At 43.4% G+C, this 21,948-nt stretch overlaps 2 protein-coding genes across 7 annotated transcripts in view; one reads left to right on the plus strand and one right to left on the minus strand.

Annotated features, from left to right (window-relative positions):
* PIBF1 (progesterone immunomodulatory binding factor 1) overlaps window positions 1-12,499 on the minus strand; it is a 146,336-nt gene extending 133,837 nt beyond the window's left edge. For 2 of the 6 annotated variants that reach the window (XM_006129056.5, XM_089775440.1), the window contains exons 1-4: window positions 11,629-11,927; window positions 8,442-8,741; window positions 4,959-5,059; window positions 2,248-2,446 (exon numbers count right to left, since the gene is read on the minus strand). In XM_006129056.5, coding sequence (XP_006129118.2) covers window positions 2,248-2,446; window positions 4,959-5,059; window positions 8,442-8,690 — 549 coding nt within the window. In that variant the 5' untranslated portion in view covers window positions 8,691-8,741; window positions 11,629-11,927. The other 4 variants (XM_075918899.2, XM_075918900.2, XM_075918902.2 and 1 more) reach the window with 4 other exon arrangements.
* The window catches only part of DIS3 (DIS3 exosome endoribonuclease and 3'-5' exoribonuclease), a 28,373-nt gene continuing 18,399 nt past the window's right edge, over window positions 11,975-21,948 (plus strand). The window contains exons 1-8 of the mRNA XM_006129055.5: window positions 11,975-12,202; window positions 13,087-13,244; window positions 16,289-16,482; window positions 16,592-16,665; window positions 17,629-17,796; window positions 19,718-19,879; window positions 21,391-21,504; window positions 21,586-21,723. Coding sequence (XP_006129117.3) covers window positions 11,975-12,202; window positions 13,087-13,244; window positions 16,289-16,482; window positions 16,592-16,665; window positions 17,629-17,796; window positions 19,718-19,879; window positions 21,391-21,504; window positions 21,586-21,723 — 1,236 coding nt within the window. The remainder of the gene's footprint in view (window positions 12,203-13,086; window positions 13,245-16,288; window positions 16,483-16,591; window positions 16,666-17,628; window positions 17,797-19,717; window positions 19,880-21,390; window positions 21,505-21,585; window positions 21,724-21,948) is intronic.

Consider the following 21,948-nt stretch of genomic DNA (forward strand, 5'->3'; position numbering starts at 1 on the left):
CCCAGCTTTTGGCAAACAAAGGCAAGGAACACCAGGGTGGATTTAATTTAAATAAAACTGATTTAAACCATAATTTAAATAATGATTTAAAATCAACAGCAAGGAAGACTCCAGTTAATCATGGTTTTCTACATAAAAGTGCAGTCTTGTTTGTTGTTATAACCTTAGCACATATTCTTCACAACTCAGAGATAGATGTTGGTTTCATTTTTAAACTGATTTATTCTGAAAAATTTTCAGATTAGTTTTACAGCTATATCAGAAAATGAATAACTGGTTATTTCCATTTACCAAATGTAATTGAAGCAGATATTTATGAGTTCACTTCTCAATGACTTATCTCCAATTAAGATATGGAGGCTTTTCTTGCCATACTGTATTAGAAGGAGAACATATATAAATATTTAAATTGCTTTATTTAACTAAAACAATGACATTATGTATAATGGATTTTTTTAATAGAAAACACATTTTAACAAAACAGGCACATGATTTTTTGAATGTTGTTAAACATTTAATTTTTTTTAAATCAGGGTTGTTTTTGTTAAAATTGTTTAACTAAAACGGATCAATATTAAAAAAAATAAAACTGACCGTCAGCTAGGTCAACATGAGAAACTTAAAATATTGGCTTCTGCAGCTAACAGAGCATGTCTAGACTGCACTCTAAAATCGAAATAAGATAAGCAATTTGTGCTACGCAAATGGCATATCTTATTATGATTTTATTTTGAAATAGGCTATTTCAAAATTTGGTGTATATACAGAGCACCAAATTTTTAAATAAAGCACTATTTCGAGACATGCCTTATTTCTCATGGAACGAGGTTTACAGGGATGCTGAAATAGCGTGTCCATTATTTTGAAAATTATTTCGAAATAGCGGATGCATTCCTTGCACACGGGGTAGCTATTTCGGGATACCCGTAGTATCCCGAAATAGCCTTGCAGTCTAGACTAAGGATGTTAACTACCGATTAATTTACTAGTCAAGTAGCCGATGGAATTTCCATCGACTAGTCGATGGAGTTCTGCATTCCTCCTTGGAAACGTACAAGAGCCCCTAGTGGGGTTCTTGTACATTTCCAAGGAGGAATGGAGAACTCCACGTGCAGCCTGGGATCTGAGGGAAGTCCCGCTGACTCTGGGTTGCACGTGGGCGTGCCAGCTTTGAAATGTACAAGAGTCCCCAACTGGGGCTCTTGTGCATTTCAAAGTGGAAGTGCCCTTAAGGAGTCTGGGGAAGTGCCCTTAAGGACCCTAGGCTCCACCCTGTGCTGCCGCTTTGAAATGCCACGCAGAGCCCGGGGTCAGCTGGGGAGTCCCAGCTGACCCCAGATTCCACGTGGCACTGACCCTTTGAAATGCCGCCTCACCGTTTCAAAGCAGCACTGCAGAGAGCTGACCCTGGGCTCTGTGCAGTGCTGCCTCTTTGAAATGCCCCCTTGACATTTCAAAGCTGCAGCGTCCCAGGGAGCTAACCCCGGGCTCTGTGTGGCACTGCCCCTTAAAGGAGCCGTGCCACACAGAGCCCACTACTGTTAGCTCCTTGAAGCACTGCTTTGAAACGCAGAGGATTTTTTTGGATTTTTTTTAAATAATTGATTTTTATCCACTCTGAAACACTGAGAGCATGATGTTCCAACCCAGCCCATCTTAGTTAATAGTCACTGATGATCCTTCAGAAATGTATCCTTTTTTGAACCCTATTATAATTTTCACAACATTCTCTGGCAAAGAGCTCCACAGTTCTCATGGATCCAAGGAAAAATGCTTCATCTCTGTACTGCTTTGATTCTAACATGGCAGAATAATTGAACTGGAAGATGTACTGCTGTTCCAGGAAGTCTACACATTTCAAACTTATTTTCTCACCCTGTTCCTTTCCCTACTCCTTAACCTTTCTATTGTCTATCATGCCAGGAACACAAATCTCATCCACTTCACAGTCTCAGAACATAATAGTACTCTTCTCAACCTAACAGGCATTGAAAATTGGATTATAAAAAGTTTCTTTTTTCCTCCTGGATGACTGAATTTTATTATGAAGACCACCAGCAAATTGAGTCATTTCTGGACAGGGATGGTGGTGGTAGAATCTGAATTCTACTGACATCTCTCTATTTTCTTCACAGGTACACTGAGTCAGAAAAAGTGAATTATGGTACTTCTTATGACCTTCCCAAACAGGTTACTAAACCATCATAATTTACATTTTGAATAGCAATACTGAACACAAATACTCACAGAAACATATTCAGGGATAGAAAGCTCATCTTCAGGAAGAGATTTCAGTTTCTCATAATAATCTTCTGTCAATTCCAAGTCACGCAGGCTGCGACGGATATCTCCAGCCCGCTCTCTTAACTGATGGTTTGTTTCTTCTAGTTGTTTTTGCCTCATTAAAATCGTTTCCATTTCCTGTTTCATTAGCTCTTGATGTTTCCTACATAAATGTAACAGAAAATTATAATAAATTAGCCTAAAGCATTTCTGTTTCCAAACTAATCAATTCTCAAAATACCTGACGTAGGTAAATAATTATTATCCTAAATTTAGAAATAAAAACAAAGAGTTCACTTACAAAGGAAAACATATCTTTCTTAGCTAGGATTAAGACTGCATAGAAGTATATCACCTTTCTAACAAAAATAATAAAAAAAACAAGATACCTCCAGTTAAAACAACGGTAACACCCAAATAACTTCAATTCATACTTTATCATCCAAATACATTCACTCATAGAGAAAACCTCCACAACATATTGCTTCTCACTTCCCATATATAGCCATCATAATGTATTTATCAAGTTTCTTAAAAACCACACACTAAAAAGAAACCAACGGACTTTTTACCCCAAAAATATTACTACCGAAAGTCTAGTAGGTTGATCACAAGTGAAGGATTATATGACATTCAAAAACTGGTTGAATCCCTTAATCGGTCTCTTCCGAACATATGAACATTAAGAGTTTGTTTGTATGGGTGAGTCTAGACTGGCAAGCGACCGCTTTTGCGCAAAAACTTGCCAGCTGTCTACACTGGCCGCTTGAATTTGCGCAAGAGCACTGACTTTGTAATGTACAAAATCAAGGTTTCTTGCGCAAATACTTTCACACTCCCACTCGGGAAACAGCCCTCTTACGAAAGAATACTTGTGCAAGAGGGCCAGTGTAGACAGGTGTGACGTAGTGGGGGTAACTCGCTAGGGCTGTGGCGACCTCTGCTGTCTGTAGCAAGACCCAGCAGGGAAAGGGGGAGTCATTATGCAAAGGTGGCTCCAAACTGGTCTGACCAGCCACCCTCCATGGGGAGAAACAAAGGAAGGTGGAATGCCACCCTGGCTGGGGGCAGGGCTGGAGGAGAGGTGGTGAGTTCCTGTCTGGAAAGCAGGGGAGAAGGAGCTGGGGAGGGGGCTGGGACTCCCCCTTCTCCAGGGGGGCACTGAGGCCTTTTAGCCCCAGTTCCTGTAACCAGATTACATCTGTGCTGTGCTATATCCTGGAGAAGCAATAAACTACCCCCATTCTACTGGCTGCGGGAGTCTGTTCGTGCCATTTGGGAGTGCAGGAGACGGGGGACCCCAACGCGCCGTCACAACAGGGAAGAACTGTTTTGCTAAAATGGCAATCAGGGCTTTCTTGCGCAAAATCGCGTCTAGACTGGCCACAGATACTTTTGCGCAAAAGTATCTGTGCCAATCTAGACACGCTTTTGCGGAAATACTTTTAACGGAAAAACTTTTCCGTTAAAAGTATTTCCGCAAAATCATGCCAATCTTGACGCAGCCTATATATTTCTGTAGGTCCACAATTGTTGTAAAGAATATTTCTTTTGTATTTTAGTTGAACACCATTAAAATACACTTTTAATCTAAACTGTTCTTTCAGGAAGACTTTTTTTTTTCCCCGTTTTGTTTTTTTAAAGAAGGACCCAAAAAGTTTCAATTGGGTTGGTGTACCGAGTTTCAGGGTCAGTCCTGTTCATAAACCTGTTCATGAGGTTCACCAAAGCAGGGCTTGTTCACAACTGGAATATGTTCTGAATAAAGCTAAGTATAAGTTATTGATAGGCAAGATATAAGATTAACAGACAGAGGAGGATAGAAGAAAAAGGGTTTTCCACCATGGATTAGCATCTAAATCACTCAACTGTTTTTGTTCTCCACACCTATTAACTTACAAGTACACACCACTTTTTCATCTGTACAATTGCCAGTGCACTCGACGAAAGTTAAATACGCGTAAGATGGCACAACTAAACAAACAATTGAAAGACATTTTTCCAAGTGCCACTGTGCTTTTAAATCTGAGACCTTGATTAAAGTTCCCAGTTCTGCCACAAATCTTCTACAGGAGACTTGCAGAAAGTCACAACTTCTCTATGCTTGAGTTTGTCTACCTTTCACTGTGATTCAACTCTTCACTAAATAAAATACCATACATCACTATCTTTCTTAAGACCAGTCAAGAGAAGAAGTGAGAACAGAAAGCATTTTGTCAACAGCACATTACTAAATCTTGCTTTAGGTTCCAAATAATTTTAAACGTTCAAGACTCAAGTCAAACACCAGAAGCACTTCTGCATAAGAAGGGCTCTTTCAGGGCCAAAGGACAGCTTTCTAAATGTTATTCCCTCCCATCTCCCAAGTCATTCAGGATATAAAATTGTTAAAAAAATAATACATTTGCAACTATTTTGTAAGTGGGAAAAACATTCCTCCTGCTTTAAGCCTTTTGTTCTAAAAACACCAGTCTTACTTATATTAAAGTTTCAAGTAAAATTGAAACAGTCAGGGCTAGCAGTGAAATTTTCAGACCGTTACAATTAGCAGTTATAAGTGACAGCTTATACAACCTATTTGTTTTAGCTTATACAACCTATAGTAAAGTGTTCTCCCAGTAACCTACATGATGTCATACGTATTAATGCTGAAACCAGTTTGTGTATTCTCATACCTGGAATCTTCTTGCTGTAATGCCAACTGGTTGTCTAGCCGTAATGATAACAGCTGCTTCTGGTGGATTGTATCATTAAGCTTCTCTTCTAGCTCTTCAATCTAAAAGCAATTAAAGATAAAAAACAAAGATGACTCATCATGCTAAATTCTCCTGAAAAATTTTCTGACAAAAGCCATAGCCTATGCCATCTTTCACTAAAACTGGGGTGGCTCCCTGCTCCCATAGGCCCAATCCAGGCAAGCCAGGGCCAAATCTGGGCCTCAGGCTCTGCTGGTCAGGGGTTAAGCAGCTCTGTCTTCTACACAGGAACACTCCATGCAGAACTTCCTTCCTCACTCTCAACTAATAGAAAACCTGGAAAGGCAGAAGTGCTTAACAACTTCTTTGTTTCAGTTTTCACCAAGGCATGTGGTGACTGGATGCCTGACTTAGTGAATGCTAGAAGGAATGACATAGGAAAAGAAAAAGTTTAAATTATTTAGAAAAGTTAGATGTCTTCAAATGATCTAGGCTTGATAAAATGCATCCTAGAATACTCCTCGCTGCTTTTGCAGATTCAGACTAACACGGCTACCCCTCTGATACTAGAATACTCAAGGAGCTGAAAGAGGAGGTATTTGGGCCAATAGCTATCTTCTCTGAAAAGTCATGGAAGATAGGAGAGATTCCAGAAGACTGGAAAAGGGCAAATATAGTGCCCATCTACAAAAAGAGAAATTAGAACACTTCAGGAAACTACAGACCAGTCGGCTTAACTTCTGTGTCAGGAAAAATAATGGCGCAAACAGTTAAGGAATTCATCTGAAAATATCTGGATAATAATAAAGTGATATTGACAGATCCATACTGGCTGTTACCTAACAAATCATGTCAAACCAATCTGATAACTTTCTTTGATGGGACAACAACTCTTATTATCTCATCATGATTGGATTGGGGGAAGCGGTAGATGTTGTGCAACTAAATGTTAGTAAAGCATTTGATGCAGTCTTGCATGACCTTCTTACCAATAAACTAGGGAAATACAGCCTAGCTGTGGCTATAAGGTGGATGCATAACTGGCAGGATAACAGTTCTCAGAGAGTAATCATTAATGATTCAGTCATGCTAGAAGGACATAAGTGGGGTTTCGCAGGGGTCAGTTTTTGGACTGATTCTGTTAAATATCTTCCTCCACAATTTCAATAATAGCATAGACATTATGCTTATAAAGTCTGCAGATGATACCATGCTGGAAGGGTTTTCAAGTGCTTTGGAGGATAGGGTCATAATTCATAATGTAAATCATAATTCAAAATGATCTGGACAAACTGAAGAAATGGTCTAAGGTAAATAGGACAAAGTTTAATAAGGACAAATGCAAAGTACTCCACTTAGGAAGGAACAATCAGTTTCATGTATACAAAATGGGAAGCAACTGTTTAGGAAGAAGTACCACAGAAAGGAATCTAGGGTCGTAGGGGATCACAAGCTAAATATGAGTCAACAGCATCACTGTTCCAAAAAAGGCAAACATGATTCTGGGATGCATTAACAGTAGTGTTGTGAGAAAGACATGCGCTGATTAGGCCTCAATTGGAGTATTGTGTTCAATTCTGGGCACCACATTTCAAGAAAGAAGTGGAGAAACTGAGAGTGTCCAGAAAAGAGCAACAAAAACGCTTAAAGGTCTAAAAAACTTGACTTATGAGGGAAGACTGAAAGAATTGGGATTGTTAGGTTTGAAAAGAAAAGACAGAGAGGGGACATGATGGCAGTGTTCAAGTACCTAAAAGAGTGTTACAAATAGTGATGTCAACAAGTACACAACTACACAATTAACGAATAAGACCAGCTTTACGGTTAATCTTGTTGACTACATACATTCCCTTCCCACATCCCTGCTAACAAAAGGGGAGGGGCAGAGAATGGGAGCCAATGCCTGTGAGGAGCTGGCTTAAAAGCTGATTCCCTACGAGCACCAGATCTGCCTGTCCCACCCTCCACCCCTGTGCTGCTGCCTCTGATAGAGAGGCAGCAGCGTGGAGTGTGGGGGGGGGGGGGGGAGCCAGGCAGAAGCGGATATGCGCTGGGAGCCGTCTTTCAAGCAGGCTCCCCATGAGTGCCTTTTCTGCAGACCTGCCTACTCCTCTCATCTTGTTGGTTCATACAGAGGGGCAAGTGCTGTGGGTACTTGTCTTGAAAGACGGTTTCCCTCAGCACCAGCTCTGGGGTGCCGCCTCCCTCCTCTACACCGCTGTTTCTATTAGGGGAGGCTCACCACAGAAAGAGACTGCTCCATGACAGCAGCCCCTGCTCATGGGGGGGGGGGGGTCTGGGAGGGGCTGTCTGAGCTCCCCACAGAAAGGAGCTGCTGCCGGGGAGCAGGTCTGCATAGAAAGCCAATTTTTAAACTGGCTCCCCTCGCAGACCAGTCCTTGCCTGCGACCCCACATTGCTGCCTCTGATAGAGAGGCGGCGGCAGCAGCACGGGGTAGCAGGGGGCTCCCCAGAAGTGGGGCTGGGAGCACACTAGCTGCTAATCCTACCTCCAGGGACCAGTGTTCCCTCTAAGCTGTGTGGCAGCACAGCTTCACAGGTGATTAATCAGCCCCACCCAGTTAGTAAGCTCTTTGCACAGAGTCCTGAGCCTCTGCCTAGTCAGGGCTGATTAATCATCTGTGAAGCTGTGCTGCCACACAGCTTAGAGAGAACATTGCAGGGCACTATCAAAATAGTTGTGTAACCATTAAAATTTCATGAGTTTACACAACTATTCAATTACATACTAGCTAATATCCCTAGTTACAAGGAGGGCAAAAAATTGTTCTTGTATTAGCTGGGAATTACGGACAATGGAAGCTACTGAGATGGTGCCCGCAGATGAAAACAGTGCACAGAAGTAGTAAGGGTTTTCCTGAGCACAGAGACATCCATCTCTACCCCAGCCTGATTAATGCAGAGGCTTTAGTGGCTCCAACCCAGAGCCCTAAGCTAAGTTGGCTCCAGCAAAAAGGTCTGGACTTTTGGCAGCATCAAGATCTTTTGGCAAGACACTCCTTAGTCCGCGACCCAGGAAACCACCCCTAAGGCCTGTGCGTTAATGTGGCCCTGCTCCCTCCAGGAGCTCTGTGAATCAACAGTTTGTGGTGTTCCAGGAGAAAGGGGGAAGAAAAGGGCCTCCCTCCCAAAGCACCAAGAATTGGCTGTTTACAGCCCTCCTGGAGGGAGCCTTGAATAGCTGAAGTTACATCTCAATGAGAAATGTGTCTTGTGAGTCCATGGAATGAGTATCACTGCCTTAGATATTTCTACAGGGCAGCACATTGCAAAAGAAAGCTCATGTTTTCATGTCTGTACTGTATCTACCTGGACTTCAATTAGAACTGAAATTGATTTGTAAATTAATGTTATTCAAGAATCATGAATGAAGTACTTTTCTATACTTAAGTAGTTGTTCTGGAATAGGGAGCACATATACACAATCAGATACTTCCTTACCTTGGTCAGATATTCCACTTTCAAGTTGTCAATCATTAAGTTCTTCTGAGATAGCTCTATTTTCAGCAACTGCAGATTATGAAGCAATTCCTTCCGCTCAATCAGCTGCCTAGTAATTTTGGTACCTTCTCTTTCTTCAGAGGAGGAAATGTCATCTGTTGGTACCGTAGTCTCTAAACTAATTTCATCAGACTCCATGGAGCTAGAGATATTTGCTTTTTTGGTTTCCTTGGAGCCCTTCCGTGACATTTTTCTTTCTATTCAAAGAGGATTTTTTGGCTATGATTTGATCTGAGTACCCTGTGGAGTAAAATGCCAAAGTAAAAAAAATTAAGAGGAAAGATATTATAATATTATTAAAAACTGTTAACTAACACTCTATATTTCTTGCTCAATGTTTGGCCTGTACTTTCCCCTGTAAGGGTATGTCTACACAGAAACATTTCAAGATAACTAGCATTTTTTCAAAATAACTTAGTCCGTGTCTACACAGCAGGCAGTTATTTCGAAATAAAGTTGAAATACTGTCAAGCTGGAGGACTTCTTACTCCGACTCCTGTCACCCTCATTGTACGAGGAGTAAGGGAAGTCAGAGGAAGAGTGCTCTATTTCAAAATAAGTGCTGTGTAGATGCTCCCAATTTCAAAATAAGCTACGCAATTCACATAGCTCAATTTGTGTAGTTTATTTCGAGTTAAGCCCTGCTATGTAGATGCACCCTAAGAGATGTTTGTAAGATACTAAAAAATAAAATGTGTCCCAGAACTCTGTTTTCGAGGCTTCCTACTTTCCATACTAGCAATGGCTTTCTCTGAAGGACATCCTAGGCTCATCATTATCAGTGGGTCACTGTGCAGTTTCTACTGACATCAATGTTGAGCTACACATGACGTCATCATGGAGGGATTTTACCCTGCTGAGTCTCAACACGATGCCTTCTCTGCTACTCTCCATTAATCATGTACTTTGCACTATCTATGCAATGCAGCAATGGTTCCCAACTGCCGGGCCATCACCCGCTGCCAGGCCGCGGTGGCTTTGGGAGCCAGAGCTGGGATAGCCACAGTGAGAGTGGGGTGTTGGGAGAGGTATGTCCTGCCCTTCCTCTCAGCCAACCAGTGCTGGGCAGGGGCAGGGTCTCCTCCCAGCCATGGAAGAGTAGCTCGCTGTGCAGCACGGTCCTCCCACAGCGCAGGGAAGTGCTCTGTGGCCGAAGGAGACCCCACCTCTACCCAGCACTGATTAGCTGAGAGGCAGGGTAGGTCACGACACACCTCTCCCAACAGCAGCAGTGGGAAGGGAGGTGCTGGGTGGTGTACCCCAGCCCTGGCCCCTAGAGCTGTCACGATGAAGGCAGCAGCACAGGGCTAGGGTGAGGGAGGCGGAGCAGGCACTAGGGATCCAAGGGTGGGGCTAGTGGTGGAAGGCTCTGTAGGCTGAGCTATTGGAGGGGGCGCTCTGGGGACAGGGCTAATATTGGGGACTGGCACTGGGGGAGATTCGGGGGTGTGTGCAGTGGGGCTCTGGAAACAGGAGGCTGATACTGGGGGGCTCTGAGGGCAGGAGGCTGGCCCTTAGGGGGGTTTGGTGCAGGGGATTTTGGGGCCAGTGGCTACTGCTGGGGCATAGTGGACAGGCGGGGGCCTCTAGAGGTTAGGGCTGGCACTGGAGACTCCGGGTGGACCAGCAATGGTTTATATGCTTATTTGCATATTCATCATTTGCATAATGCACATGCAAATATTCAAATAAAATGCTACCAGTCAGCCAAAAGTTTGTGAATGGGTTTGCCGGTCCTTGGCATCAAAAAGGTTGGGAACCACTGCAGTACAGGTTGTATCTCTGAAAACCAGCATTCTCCATTCCGGCAACATCCGTGGTCCAGGAAGTCCATGGATGCTCCTGGACCAGAGAACCCAGGTGCGTTAGGGCAGAAGGGACAGCTGGGAGTGGGGAAAACAGGGTTGGCACTCAGCTGGAGGCAGTGTAGGTCCAGGGCCAGAGCCCCCATAAGTCGCAGAAGTTCTGGGCCAGGGATGGAATCCCCTAGCAGCCTTGCCGGAATCTCCTGACAATCCCCAGAAGCGTGGGGAATCCCACAGCAGCCCCCCAGAATGTGAGGCTGGGTCCAGAGTCCCATGGCAACCCCTAGGAGTGCAGGACAGGGCTGGAGTCCAATGGCAGCCTGCACCAGCGTGGGGCCAGGGCCAGAGTCCCCCAGCAGCCTTTGTAAGCATGGGGCTGAAACCATGTGACAGCGCCTATAACATGGGTCCGGAGTCCTCTGGCAGCCCCCAGAAGCACGGGGGCTGAGTCAGCCCTGCAGCAGCACCCTGGAGTGGGGGGCTGGGACCAGAGCCCTGCGGCAGCCCCTGGGAGAGCGAGGGGTGGGGCCAGAGCCCCATGGCAGCTCACAGCAAGTGGAGCTAGAGTACCACAACAGAAGTCGGAGCCTGTGCTGCTCAAGGAACTGTCAGCAGCTGGGCAAGCAGGCCAGCCAGTATGGGGGGTGTAGGATGAGGCAGGGTGCTTGCTGAGGCAGCCTGCAGGCAGAACAAGCTTGCAGGCTGGTGGCAGACCTCCTCTGGTCCAGCAAACTCTCTTGTTCCGGACCAGTCAGATCCTGACAGTGCCAGACCAGGGAGGTCCAACCTGTACTACAAAAAGACACGATAGGTCTCTACGAGGTCTCTCTCATTCAGTCTCCCTCTTTACCAGAGCCAGGCCTGCCAGCCAGCTCATGCCCAAACGAGGGACACACTTATCAGTCACGCTGCAAACGTGAGTGACACAGCAAGGATTCCTTAAACTTCCTGTCCCACACAGGGGCTCACATCAAGTCCTGGAGCACAGTCTCTCCCTCCCCGCCGGGCAGTGAGCAAGCTGCCAGCAAGCCCCGCACATCTGCCAGCGCTGTGTCCTATCGCCCCGCCTCTCTCCAGGAGAAGGCCGCGTGACTTACGCTTGGCCCCGTGTCCTTGCTGGGAAAGGGACGCCGCAGACCCGCGCTTTGACCCCTACAGCCCCTTCTTCCTTGCGGCCAGAGAGCCGAGCCTGGGGCGGGGCAAACGGGGCTGCCCCATGAGAGCCCCGCGGCGCAGGCAGGTACATTGCGGAGCCGCCCTCTCACCAGCCCTACTCCGTGCACTGCCCCGCGAGGCGGGAGAGGCCGCCAGCCCGGCCTCACCTCCTGCAATTCCCGGCCAACGGGCGCCCGCGCGCCGTCCGCTTCGGCAAACGCTCCACACCGGAGAGGGCGGGGCTGTTAGATGCCGTCACCAAGGCAACGGCGCTGGTGCTAAAACAAAAGACCGAAAGGGTCGCGTCAAGCCTCCCGCTCTAGCCGCACTGCATGCTGGGACCCGCGAGGCCAGCCCCGCCCCTTAGGCAGAGCCCAAACAGCACGACTGGCATCGGAAGTGTGTCCGGCTCTGGCCGCAGTGCATGCCGGTTGTTGTAGTCTCCGGTTCCGCCTGCCCTTCCGGTACGGTCGTGTGTGGCTGGCTAGGAGCCGCTCGCTTGGTGCCGGCAAGATGTTGACCTCGCGCACATTCCTGAAGCGTACGCGGGCGGGAGCGGTGATGAAGGTTGTGCGCGAGCACTACCTGCGCGAGGACATCGCGTGCGGGGCGGCCGCCTGTGAGCAGTGCGAGCAGCAGCCCGGGGAGCCGCGCTTGGAGGCCCAGCCCGGCGGCGCCGCCAGCACCCTCTGTCCCGCCCCCCACTACTTGCTGCCGGACACCAACGTCCTGCTGCACCAGGTACTGGTCCATTTAGGAGTCAGCAGGGGTGAAAGGAAGTGCGGTGCGCCCCGGTGCGCGGCTCTGGCAAGAGCTGGATGCGCTGCAGCAAAAAGCCCGCAGGGAGCTGCGTGAAGAGCTGGCAGGGACCTGGCCTGCACTAGGACAGTACCTGTAAGAAATGTTAAGCTACTTTCACCGCTGGGAGTCCCCGCCAACCACCCTTACCTGCAGTGTAGCTATAGCCGGCTGGGGCTCAGGATAAGGGTGACAGGTTACCTCACTTAATCTGCTCTCCGACCAGACCTCCAGAATGTCGAGATCTGCTCAAACCTCATGAGACGTAATACTCAGAAATGCTGTTTATTGGTTTGGCAGTGTTGGCTTTGCAGTGCACCCTAGCTGTGGTTTCAAGCATTTACTCACAGCTTGAGCTTTGCTTGTAATCACATGCTTTAAGCCCGAGCTCCTGAAAGCAACAACACCAAATGATTGTGCGACATGAAATACAGTCAACAGAGTGTCACTGCCATCTGTCCTCCCGCTTTGAATTGCCTGTCTTTTGGGCTCATGCTGAATTTGGTTTTCTTGATGATACTGACCAGAGGGGGAGGGGAGAGGTGGGGCTGGCGGTGGCTGCTGGGAGCTGATGTGAATCTCCTTTCTCTATTCAAATTCATGGCTGAGGGCTTTTGAAAATCCCACCCAAGGTCTCCAGGAAGGGTCTTGGGATAGCTTATTTATGGAAATTCTGTCCCCATTCCATTCCCCAGAAATGGTGGGAGAGGTCTGGGCATGTCATCATTAATTTTATATTCTGGCGATCATGTGTCAGGGTCTGATAAACATTTCATTCTCTTATCCGTTAAAAATAAAAAATAACTTGGGACTCTTTTGTTTCACAGATTGATATACTTGAAGACCCAGTTATTACAAATGTAATTGTGCTTCAGACAGTCTTGCAAGAAGTGAGGAAACGGAGTGCACCAGTGTACAAACGAATTAGAGATGTGATCACCAATCCTGAAAAACATTTCTATTCCTTCACTAATGAACATCATAGGTAAGGTATAGCTTGGGGTACAGTAAACTTCAGAATGTATTACATAAGTAACTTGGATACAACTGAAGTGTCTAGGGGCAGTGATGATGAAAATAAGGTAACTATCCTAGTAAGTTCAAGTGTGTTGCAGTTTCATCAACAGATATGAAGAGATGCACTTTCAGGGTGGCCAGTTATGAGACATGTTTCAGATTCTTAAGGAGGAATGCCGTCAAACACTTGAAAATAAAATTACCTCAAAATATTCACATGCACTGGCAAATTATTTTGCATTTAGAAAAGTAATAACTTTTTTAAATTTAGGAACTAATGAAACTAAGGGTTTTCAATCATACATTTGTTGCCAATAATTTCATGAATTGGTCTCTTTGCAATTATATTGGTCCCTTAGCCCCTTGGATCACTGTGAAAAGCTTCCTATGTTATAGCTCTTACTTTACTGGCAATGTGATGCAACCATCTATCTTAAACCACTTTCGCTTGCTGCTCTGACTCGCTTCTGCACCCTTGTCCCAAACCTAAATTTTTCAGCACTGTTGCAAAAGACACATGATTTAAAATGTTTGTGTTTATTATGCAACTTGGATATCTTTTCATCTTCTGTGGATACTTAATACAGCCAGATGCAGCCATCTGCACAAGGCTCAGGCAGAGGGCTGCTGGCTGAGGCTTCTTTTCCCTGCTTCTGCATCAGTGGATGCTCCCAGGGTGGTTGGGACTCGAACCACCACCCTGAACCAACTCTACCCACTCAGGCAGTGGCCTGGCAGCCAACACCAGTTGCCCCAGAGATGGAGCTAGCTCCCACATTAGGAAGGCAAGATCTGGGATCCCCTGAACGTAGGGAGGTGGGGTGGATTCTGGAGTGACTTAGGGAATAGGTCATGTATCTGGGAAAGACAGGATGGTGGGTTGAAACCCCACCCATCCTGGGAGCAGCCAGGCAGTGGAGTCAAGGCAGGCTCTGCACCTGAAAGCAGCTGTCATGTACAGCAATGGCTCCATGGTTCCAGGATGCGGCATAGCATATGACTGATGTTAACGCAGGGCCAAGAACAGGCAGTGTTGTTCTTCTCCGGGAGAAGAGGTTCCGGGCCCTTCTTTCCCCATCCCGCCCTCCTAATCCCTTTTAGTATATTTTTCATAAGACGGCAAACCACTGTAACATGCACACTAATGCACCTGGATAATTGTGCATTGTTAAATCATTGGAAAATGTCAGCTTGTGAAAGACTACTTTTGATGGTTTGCTAAATGTGGGGAAGTATGCAAGATTGTAACTCTTGTGGTGTTGTCACTATGTTCTGTTAAGTAGTTATCATTTTTCACTCTTGTGGTGATTGCATTTCACTAATGTGCAAAGTGATCCTCACAAGAATTTTGTCATTTTTGTAAAGCATCTTGATATCGGTCTGGATAAAAGACAGTACATAAACATGAATTGCCATTAGGCACAGTCATCTAGGTCCTGATCCAAAGCTCATTGAAATCAAAGGAAAAAAGTTTCTTTGACATCAGTAGGCTTTGGATCAGGCCCCTAGCTTTTCTGAAGGTTTATCTGCACTGCAAAATGAAGTTGACTTCAATTACTGTGGTGGCTGCGTGTCAACTTAGTGGTGGTTCATGTACACATGAACCTTCTGTTTGTGCTGTGCATTCTCACCAGGAGCACGTCTACTGACTGAAGTGGAGCGTTGTGGGATGCCAGTACTGGAGCCCAGCAGCCCTGGGCTGACAGTTTCAACTGTAAGCATGGGGCTCAGAGCATCCCTCAGACTCTGTGCTGACATCCAGAGCTGTCAGTCAAGCATTGGGCTCACAGCTGTCACCCCGCTACTCCCCTCCCTCCCCCATACCTCTGGCTGTGGGGCTAATGGAGTTGAGCCCCACAGGGCTCAATTTCACAGAAGGGAGACTGCCAGCAATACATTGGACATTTTTCTCAGGTTCATGGCTTCTGATATTTCACTTTTCAGTTTTGTCTGTCAGCCAGCAGGGGGGCACTGTGAGCACCCAGGTTGATAGCCCAAGTTATCAGTGCCATGTCATATTCTTCGCTGGAGTCCCTGAGCTTTAGGGCTGGGCTGATAACCAGAGCCAAAAAATGAAATAATAGCAGCTGTAAAATTGACAAGAATTTCTGTTTCATTGCTGGTAGTTTCCTTGGTATGAAATTGAGCCCTTAAGACTCATAGCTGGATCTGTCGGAGGCAGGGGAGCTCCCATTGGGTGTCCACAGCTGCCAGAGCTGACTGGCAGAAGCCCAGCTGCTGCCTCCTGGTGAGGGATTGGAGGTGGGGGAGCACAATCCCTGGTAGTGGCCTGGCTCCTGCTCTCCTTCCCTTACTACCCTACAGTCTCTCACCAGGAGCAACAGTGCAGATCTGGGTGCTCAGTGCTTTAACAGGATGTTGACAGCCAACAGTTAATGTAAATAATGCAGCATCTACAAACAGAAACATGTTGCCCTAACTGTATTGGAATAAGCACTACAGCTCTCATGAAGACAGAGTTAATTTGTTGGTGTAGCAAACTTGTATATATAGAACAAGCACTTTGTTGGAAGCATCATTCTAGTGTAGTCATTGACCTAATTAGGTCAATATAAACTGCTTTATATCTACCTAGCTCTGTAGTGAAGACCAAACTTGAATTTTGCTAAGCAGCTTGGCTCAATGTAGTGGTAAGTTCCATACATTACATATAAAATCGTAATTGTAAGACAAATAAAAGAACCTCAGCCAATGGGAGCTGCAAGTGGCCACAGCTGTGGATACAAGGTAAAAAACCTGTCTAGCGGCTTGCCAAGGACTTACCCTGACAAGCTGTGTGCAGGTTGTCCACCAAATGAACTAGATTCATTGTGTCCCTTTGGAGTGCCTCACAGTCCTCCCTAATACTCAATAATAAATTCTGTGTTGGAAATAAATAAAAAATAGCAAGAAATCTCCACCCTCTCCTCATTTTAGATTGCTGCTGGGCATATTTAAATATCAGTAGCCTCACGCTCTTAACCTTGCTTTCGGATTTTCTGTTGATTTCAGAGAAACGTATATAGAACAAGAACAAGGAGAAACATCTAATGACCGTAATGACAGAGCTATCAGAGTAGCAGTAAAATGGTATGATGAACACTTGAAGAAAATGAACAATGAGGAGACCATGCAAGTTATTTTACTAACAAATGACAGAAGTAATAAAGAGAAAGCTGTGAAAGAGGGGTTAACGGCTTACACATGTAAGTTATATTAATATGAAGTGTTTGACTTATTGCTGACATGTAAAAAAAAATCTCCTTAATGTCTTCATACTTATAAATGCATAATTTTGCGCCTATGTTTTTATAGGTGAAGAGTATATAAAGAGCTTGATCGCTAATCCTGATCTTGTAGATCGGCTTGCTTGTGTATCTGATGAAGGGGTATGTTTTCTTTATTTATTTATTTTTGATCCAGCTCTTCAAAAGAAATATAAATGGTTTGCAGTATGGCAATGTACGTGTATGTGCCATTCTTAATTTCACAGGTTCTTGATAACATTGTTCTGCTTCTTCTGAAGAAATAAAAGGGGAAATGTTGCTCTGTGTGCGCTGTTTAATGCAGTTATTAGAAAGCAACTAAAAATTACTTGCAGAAGTCAGTTATGTTAGTTAGTTCCTCATTCAGTATCAAATGAAAACAATATCAATTGAACAAAAATGTAAATCCAGTCCAGAATAATTGAAATAAACAAAAATCATCTAAGACTGGATTATGGACCACTTAACTTTTTGTTTACTACTATTATTTTAGAGCTCACATTCATATTTTCATGAACATTTTCTGTCAAATTTTAAATTAATATACAATTTATTTGGATAGACAGTTTAGGTATTTCAAATACGTAATCTCATAATTTAATATGGGACAAAATACTAATATTTTCTGAGGGGGTTATATTTGATTTGGTTTCCTCAATAATTCTCTTCAAGTTGTGTTTTTAGTAAATGCTTTTAATTGCTCTAATTTGATTGCAGTTTTGGGGAAGTGACGGGTTACAAAGAACCTTGTCTGAGAAATTAGTTTTCCTCCTATAATCTTGATGTTCTAATAACATCTGAACAAACATAAAAGCATTTGACATCCACATAGTATGAGGCTTGGTGTACAGCTGCACACAAAAAGAACTCCTGATATGTGATCCTTCCAGGGTCCTTGAACTACCGTAAAACCTTTTGAAACCGTAATCCACTTCCTGTGAACAGTAACCTACACATTTTATGTGCTCCTTATTGCTCTGACTTTTGCGCTGGAGTTTAGTAAGCTGAATTTTGTGTCAGTGAGCATAGTTTTAGGATAGTTATGAATGCAGTGAACTAACTACCTTTTTTTTTTCTTTTTTACAGAAAGAAATAGAAAGTGGAAGAATAATTTTTTCAGAGCATCTTCCCCTTAGCAAATTACAGCAAGGCATAAAATCTGGAATCTACTTTCAAGGAACCTTCAGAGCTAACAGAGATAATTATCTTGAAGCTACAGTATGGGTTCATGGAGATGATGAAGATAACAAAGAAGTGAGTTTTGCATTTGATTTCATATTTTGAAAGGCATCCAGTGTGTTTTAATAAATAACTAATGGGTTTCTAAGGATTAATGTAGATGAGCCACATGACTTCTTGATGTTCTGATATGGTGCTATATTCTTCCATTACTCAATGAATGCCATTTCTCTCTAATTTTTTGTGTGTTCTATACATTAGTTTTCTATTTGTGGTGTTGGTGATATCATCCCAGTGTCTTTAACTCAGATCTTCTCCTCACCAAGATCTTGGTTTTTTTGTTGCACTGTCCTTTTTTCTCGTTTTCTCTGCCACTAGTCTGACTCTTTGCTAAAGGGAAGTAAGAACATTCCCTATTGACCTATATACAAATTAACTTCTTTAAGACCAAGGGGGTTCTTTCAGTCAGTCCTCTTAGACTCTTCAGTCTATCTTGCCACCCCCAAGATCAGTTGCTATACTGGATCAGAGACCACCTCTGTAGCCAATCCTGTAATAAACTATCTAAAGGTTTATTAAACTTTTTTAGGGGAAAAGAGGGTTGCTCCATAGAGTAAAGTAAGCAAACATACACTGAGGCTTTTTCTACACTCCTGCATTAAAGTGCAGCAGTGTGGTCATGGTACCGGCGCTGGGGGAAAGTTTTCCCAGCACTGTAGGTAAACCACCTCCACAAAAGGAGTGGAGTGCTAGGAGTTTGTTTACACTGGCACGTCAGAGCAGTGTAACTTGAGGTGCTCCGGGGGATTTTTTTCACATCCATGAACAAGAAAGTTACAGCACAGTAAAGTGACAGTGTGGACAAGCCCTGAGTTACCATCTGTGATTCCTAAAGATGACAGATGTACTTTGCCCATCTTAGTTTAATGTCTCTGGCCCTGTCAGAGTTCAAACAGCAAAGAGAGATGAGACATATAGGGGTGTTTTTTGTTTGTTTGGGTTTTTTTGGACCCTGTTTTAGTTTCGGCTTTCTGCTATATCCACATTGAAATTGAACGACAAAACTTTTGTCATTCTGAAGGTGTTAATGCCTCCTCCCACCTCCTTCTGAAAGACAAAACTTTTTCCATGACACATGCCAGTGTGAACAGTGGTTCAGTTAAGGGGGGGAATATTTTGGCCACAGTAGAGCCAACAAACAGAAAGAGCAGCTGTGCTGCCCAACTTTTAGCCACGGGGCTGTGCAGACGGGGCAGTGTCGCTAAAAGCTGAATAGTAGTGTAAACAAAAGTTTCAAGTCCATAAAAAGAGCTCTCTTGCATGTAGCATTTCCAAGGTATGATGAAAAGGCATTTTTTGTATTGTGATATCCCTCAATAATTCATTTAATTTTGACAGAACACCTTAGTGGATGGAGGAGGAATGATTCCCCTGCCTGTGTTCACAAGTTCAGAGCAAACATTTTCAAGAAGATAAAACAAAATGTACCTATTTCCTTATAGCATAAGATATGGGCTTTGCAAGTGAGATGTATGCATATGGCAACTTACAAGCATTTCCTAGAGTGTAAACACTAAATACATTCTTATATCTATTATGAATAACAATACTGGTTTGATTTGCAGCTTTGAGTGTGTTAATTCTTAGCTGATGCCTACTGACTAGGCCAGAGCTGGCATTTGCTTTACCAATATCACAAGGGAAATGTATCACAATTGAAATGTATGAAAGATAACTGTCTTTCATAATGTTTCTTACACATTTTAGCTAAATTTTAAATCAGTTAGAAAAACAAATACTAGGTAAGTATTTTTAGTACTGAAAGAGACCTGGAGTGGAAAATATAGATATTATTACCTCATATATTAGCCTGTGTAAACTTTTTGGGACCAGGACTGCTGTGTGTACTGTGCCTAACACAATAGGGCCTCTAGGGGACTACTGTAAAATTTTGTAATTTTTTTAATGTTTTCTAAAACATTGTTTTCTTAAACAGATAATTATACAAGGACTACAAAATTTAAACCGAGCAGTTCATGAAGATCTAGTAGCTGTGGAACTGTTGGCAAAAGACCAGTGGGGTGGACCATCCTCTGTTGTTTTGCAAGATGAGGGTCAAAATGAAGATGATGATAACGAAGAGGAGAAAGAAAATATTGTATGAACTGTCAGGTTTCTGATTCAGTACTTTTTGTGCTACTATGGTGGTGGTCTTTCTTTTCTTTGCCTTCAGCCTGGAGCAAGAACTATTTCAGCTCTTGACAGATGAGTTCAATACATTTAATAAATTTTGGAAAAAATTTTTATTGTCTTGACAAAAAGAGTAAACATTTGTTTAAAAAAAAATTGTAACCATGATTAGCATTTTTTACATCCAATTCTAGTGTTGAGAGATGTGAAATCAGAAATCCCAGTGTTGCCAGTTCGTAGATGAATACACTTATCTCACTCTGTTCTCCTTTATTTGTAGAAGAGTTCCCTTCAAAACTAGGATATTTTCCCCAGTATACCTGCTGCTCTTTTTTATTTTATTTTTGAGGATCTGCTAATTTATTAAGAACTTGCTACACTTCTTGTGCTAGAAATAGAAAGGTACACTTATAATTGTTAACTATCAGCACCTATCAATAAAATACCTTACAAAATACTTGTTATTAAAACAAAAGCCTCACAACAACTAGGAAATTCTCACTTCAGGTTAAACTTCACAAGTTTTCAAATAGTTGTATTTCTTTTAAATACATATAAAAGATGCTTCCACTATTTTAACACTGCCTTTAGTAATTTCTGGGAAAAATAAAAAAATTTCACCATCCTTCTATTTTTTATTACAAATAACAATTTGTTCATTAAGATTAAGGTATCCATGTTTTTGCGGTCACCGATAAGAAATTATCTGTTACAATGTACCAAAGCTTGTGGTGGAGTAATTGACCACTTTTAACTCAAAATTAGATGTTTTTCTAAAAGATCTTCTCTAGGAGTTATTTTGGGGGCAGTTCTGTGGCCTATGTTATACAGGATGTCAGACTAGATTGGGGAGGAGAACCTCAGTCCCGGGGGTCAGATGCGGCCCTCGGCTTGCTTGGATCTGCCCCCCAAGGCTCAAGGAACCCCCTAGCACTGGAGAGCTTGCACTGTTGTTCAAGCCCCCCTGCTGGAGCACGCAAAATCTACTAGGCTGCCCCCATCCCCAGCTCTGGTGTATGAGGGAAGTGTGGGGAGTGTCTTTTTCCTTCTCAGTCACTCACTTGTGTGCAGCCCCTGACTGTTCTTTTCTGAGGGTCAGTGGCCCCCATCCCAAAAAAGTACCCCGCTCCTTGATCAGATGGTCATTTTCATTCCTTTTGGTTTTGCAATCTAGGGACCTTTTTGCAGCTTTTCCCCTCCCTCACTGTGTTCTCCATATGTAATAATTTATATTTGGGTGAAGGAGGTTAAAACTAGTTTTATCTATGTCAAAGCTGCTGATGTCCCACCTTGCAGACATGAAAAGTGATGTAAAGGATATTTGAGGAGAGGCATGGTTCTATTTACGATGTCATAATATAGTTTATGACTGTTACAGTGATAGATAAAATGTGTGTCCTTAAAGCATGAGTTAGATTATGTATTATTTTATCAGTATTAAAATAATGAATTCAAATACATTTTGTATTTAAACCCTAGCTAAAGTCTTCGGTAAACAAGAATATGTTGAGACCATCAGGAAGAATAGTAGGCATTATAAAAAGAAATTGGAGACCATTTTGTGGCATGCTTTCCAAATCACAGATAAAAGAGGTAAGCTGATATTTTGTTGTACATTTTTTTTAAAAATGGAGGGAGAAAAGAACAAGTTATTTTTGTTTTCTCTTTCAACAGGCCAGGCGGCATTTGTTTACGCCAGCTGATCGCAGAATCCCTCGAATTCGAATAGAAACAAGACAAGCATCCACATTGGAGGGACAAAGAATTATTGTTGCTATAGATGGTTGGCCTAGAAATTCCAGGTACCCCAATGTAAGTTTAAAATAAGAAATTCATTATTGTATATCTGATGTTATAGGATAACAATTTTAATCTTATGATTAGTAGTGGTATTAAGTTAACTGACTTAAAACTTTCTTGTGTTGAGGAAGTTCCCAACATAATTTTGTGACTGAATAATATTTAAGGCCACAGTTCTCAAACTTACGCATCCTGACTTTTTTTTACCGAAGGTGCTGAGCATCTGCAGCTGCTTCT

This window comes from Pelodiscus sinensis, chromosome 1 (assembly GCF_052426305.1).
Source record: "Pelodiscus sinensis isolate ZL-2025 chromosome 1, ASM5242630v1, whole genome shotgun sequence".
NCBI classification, from domain to species: Eukaryota; Metazoa; Chordata; order Testudines; family Trionychidae; genus Pelodiscus; species Pelodiscus sinensis.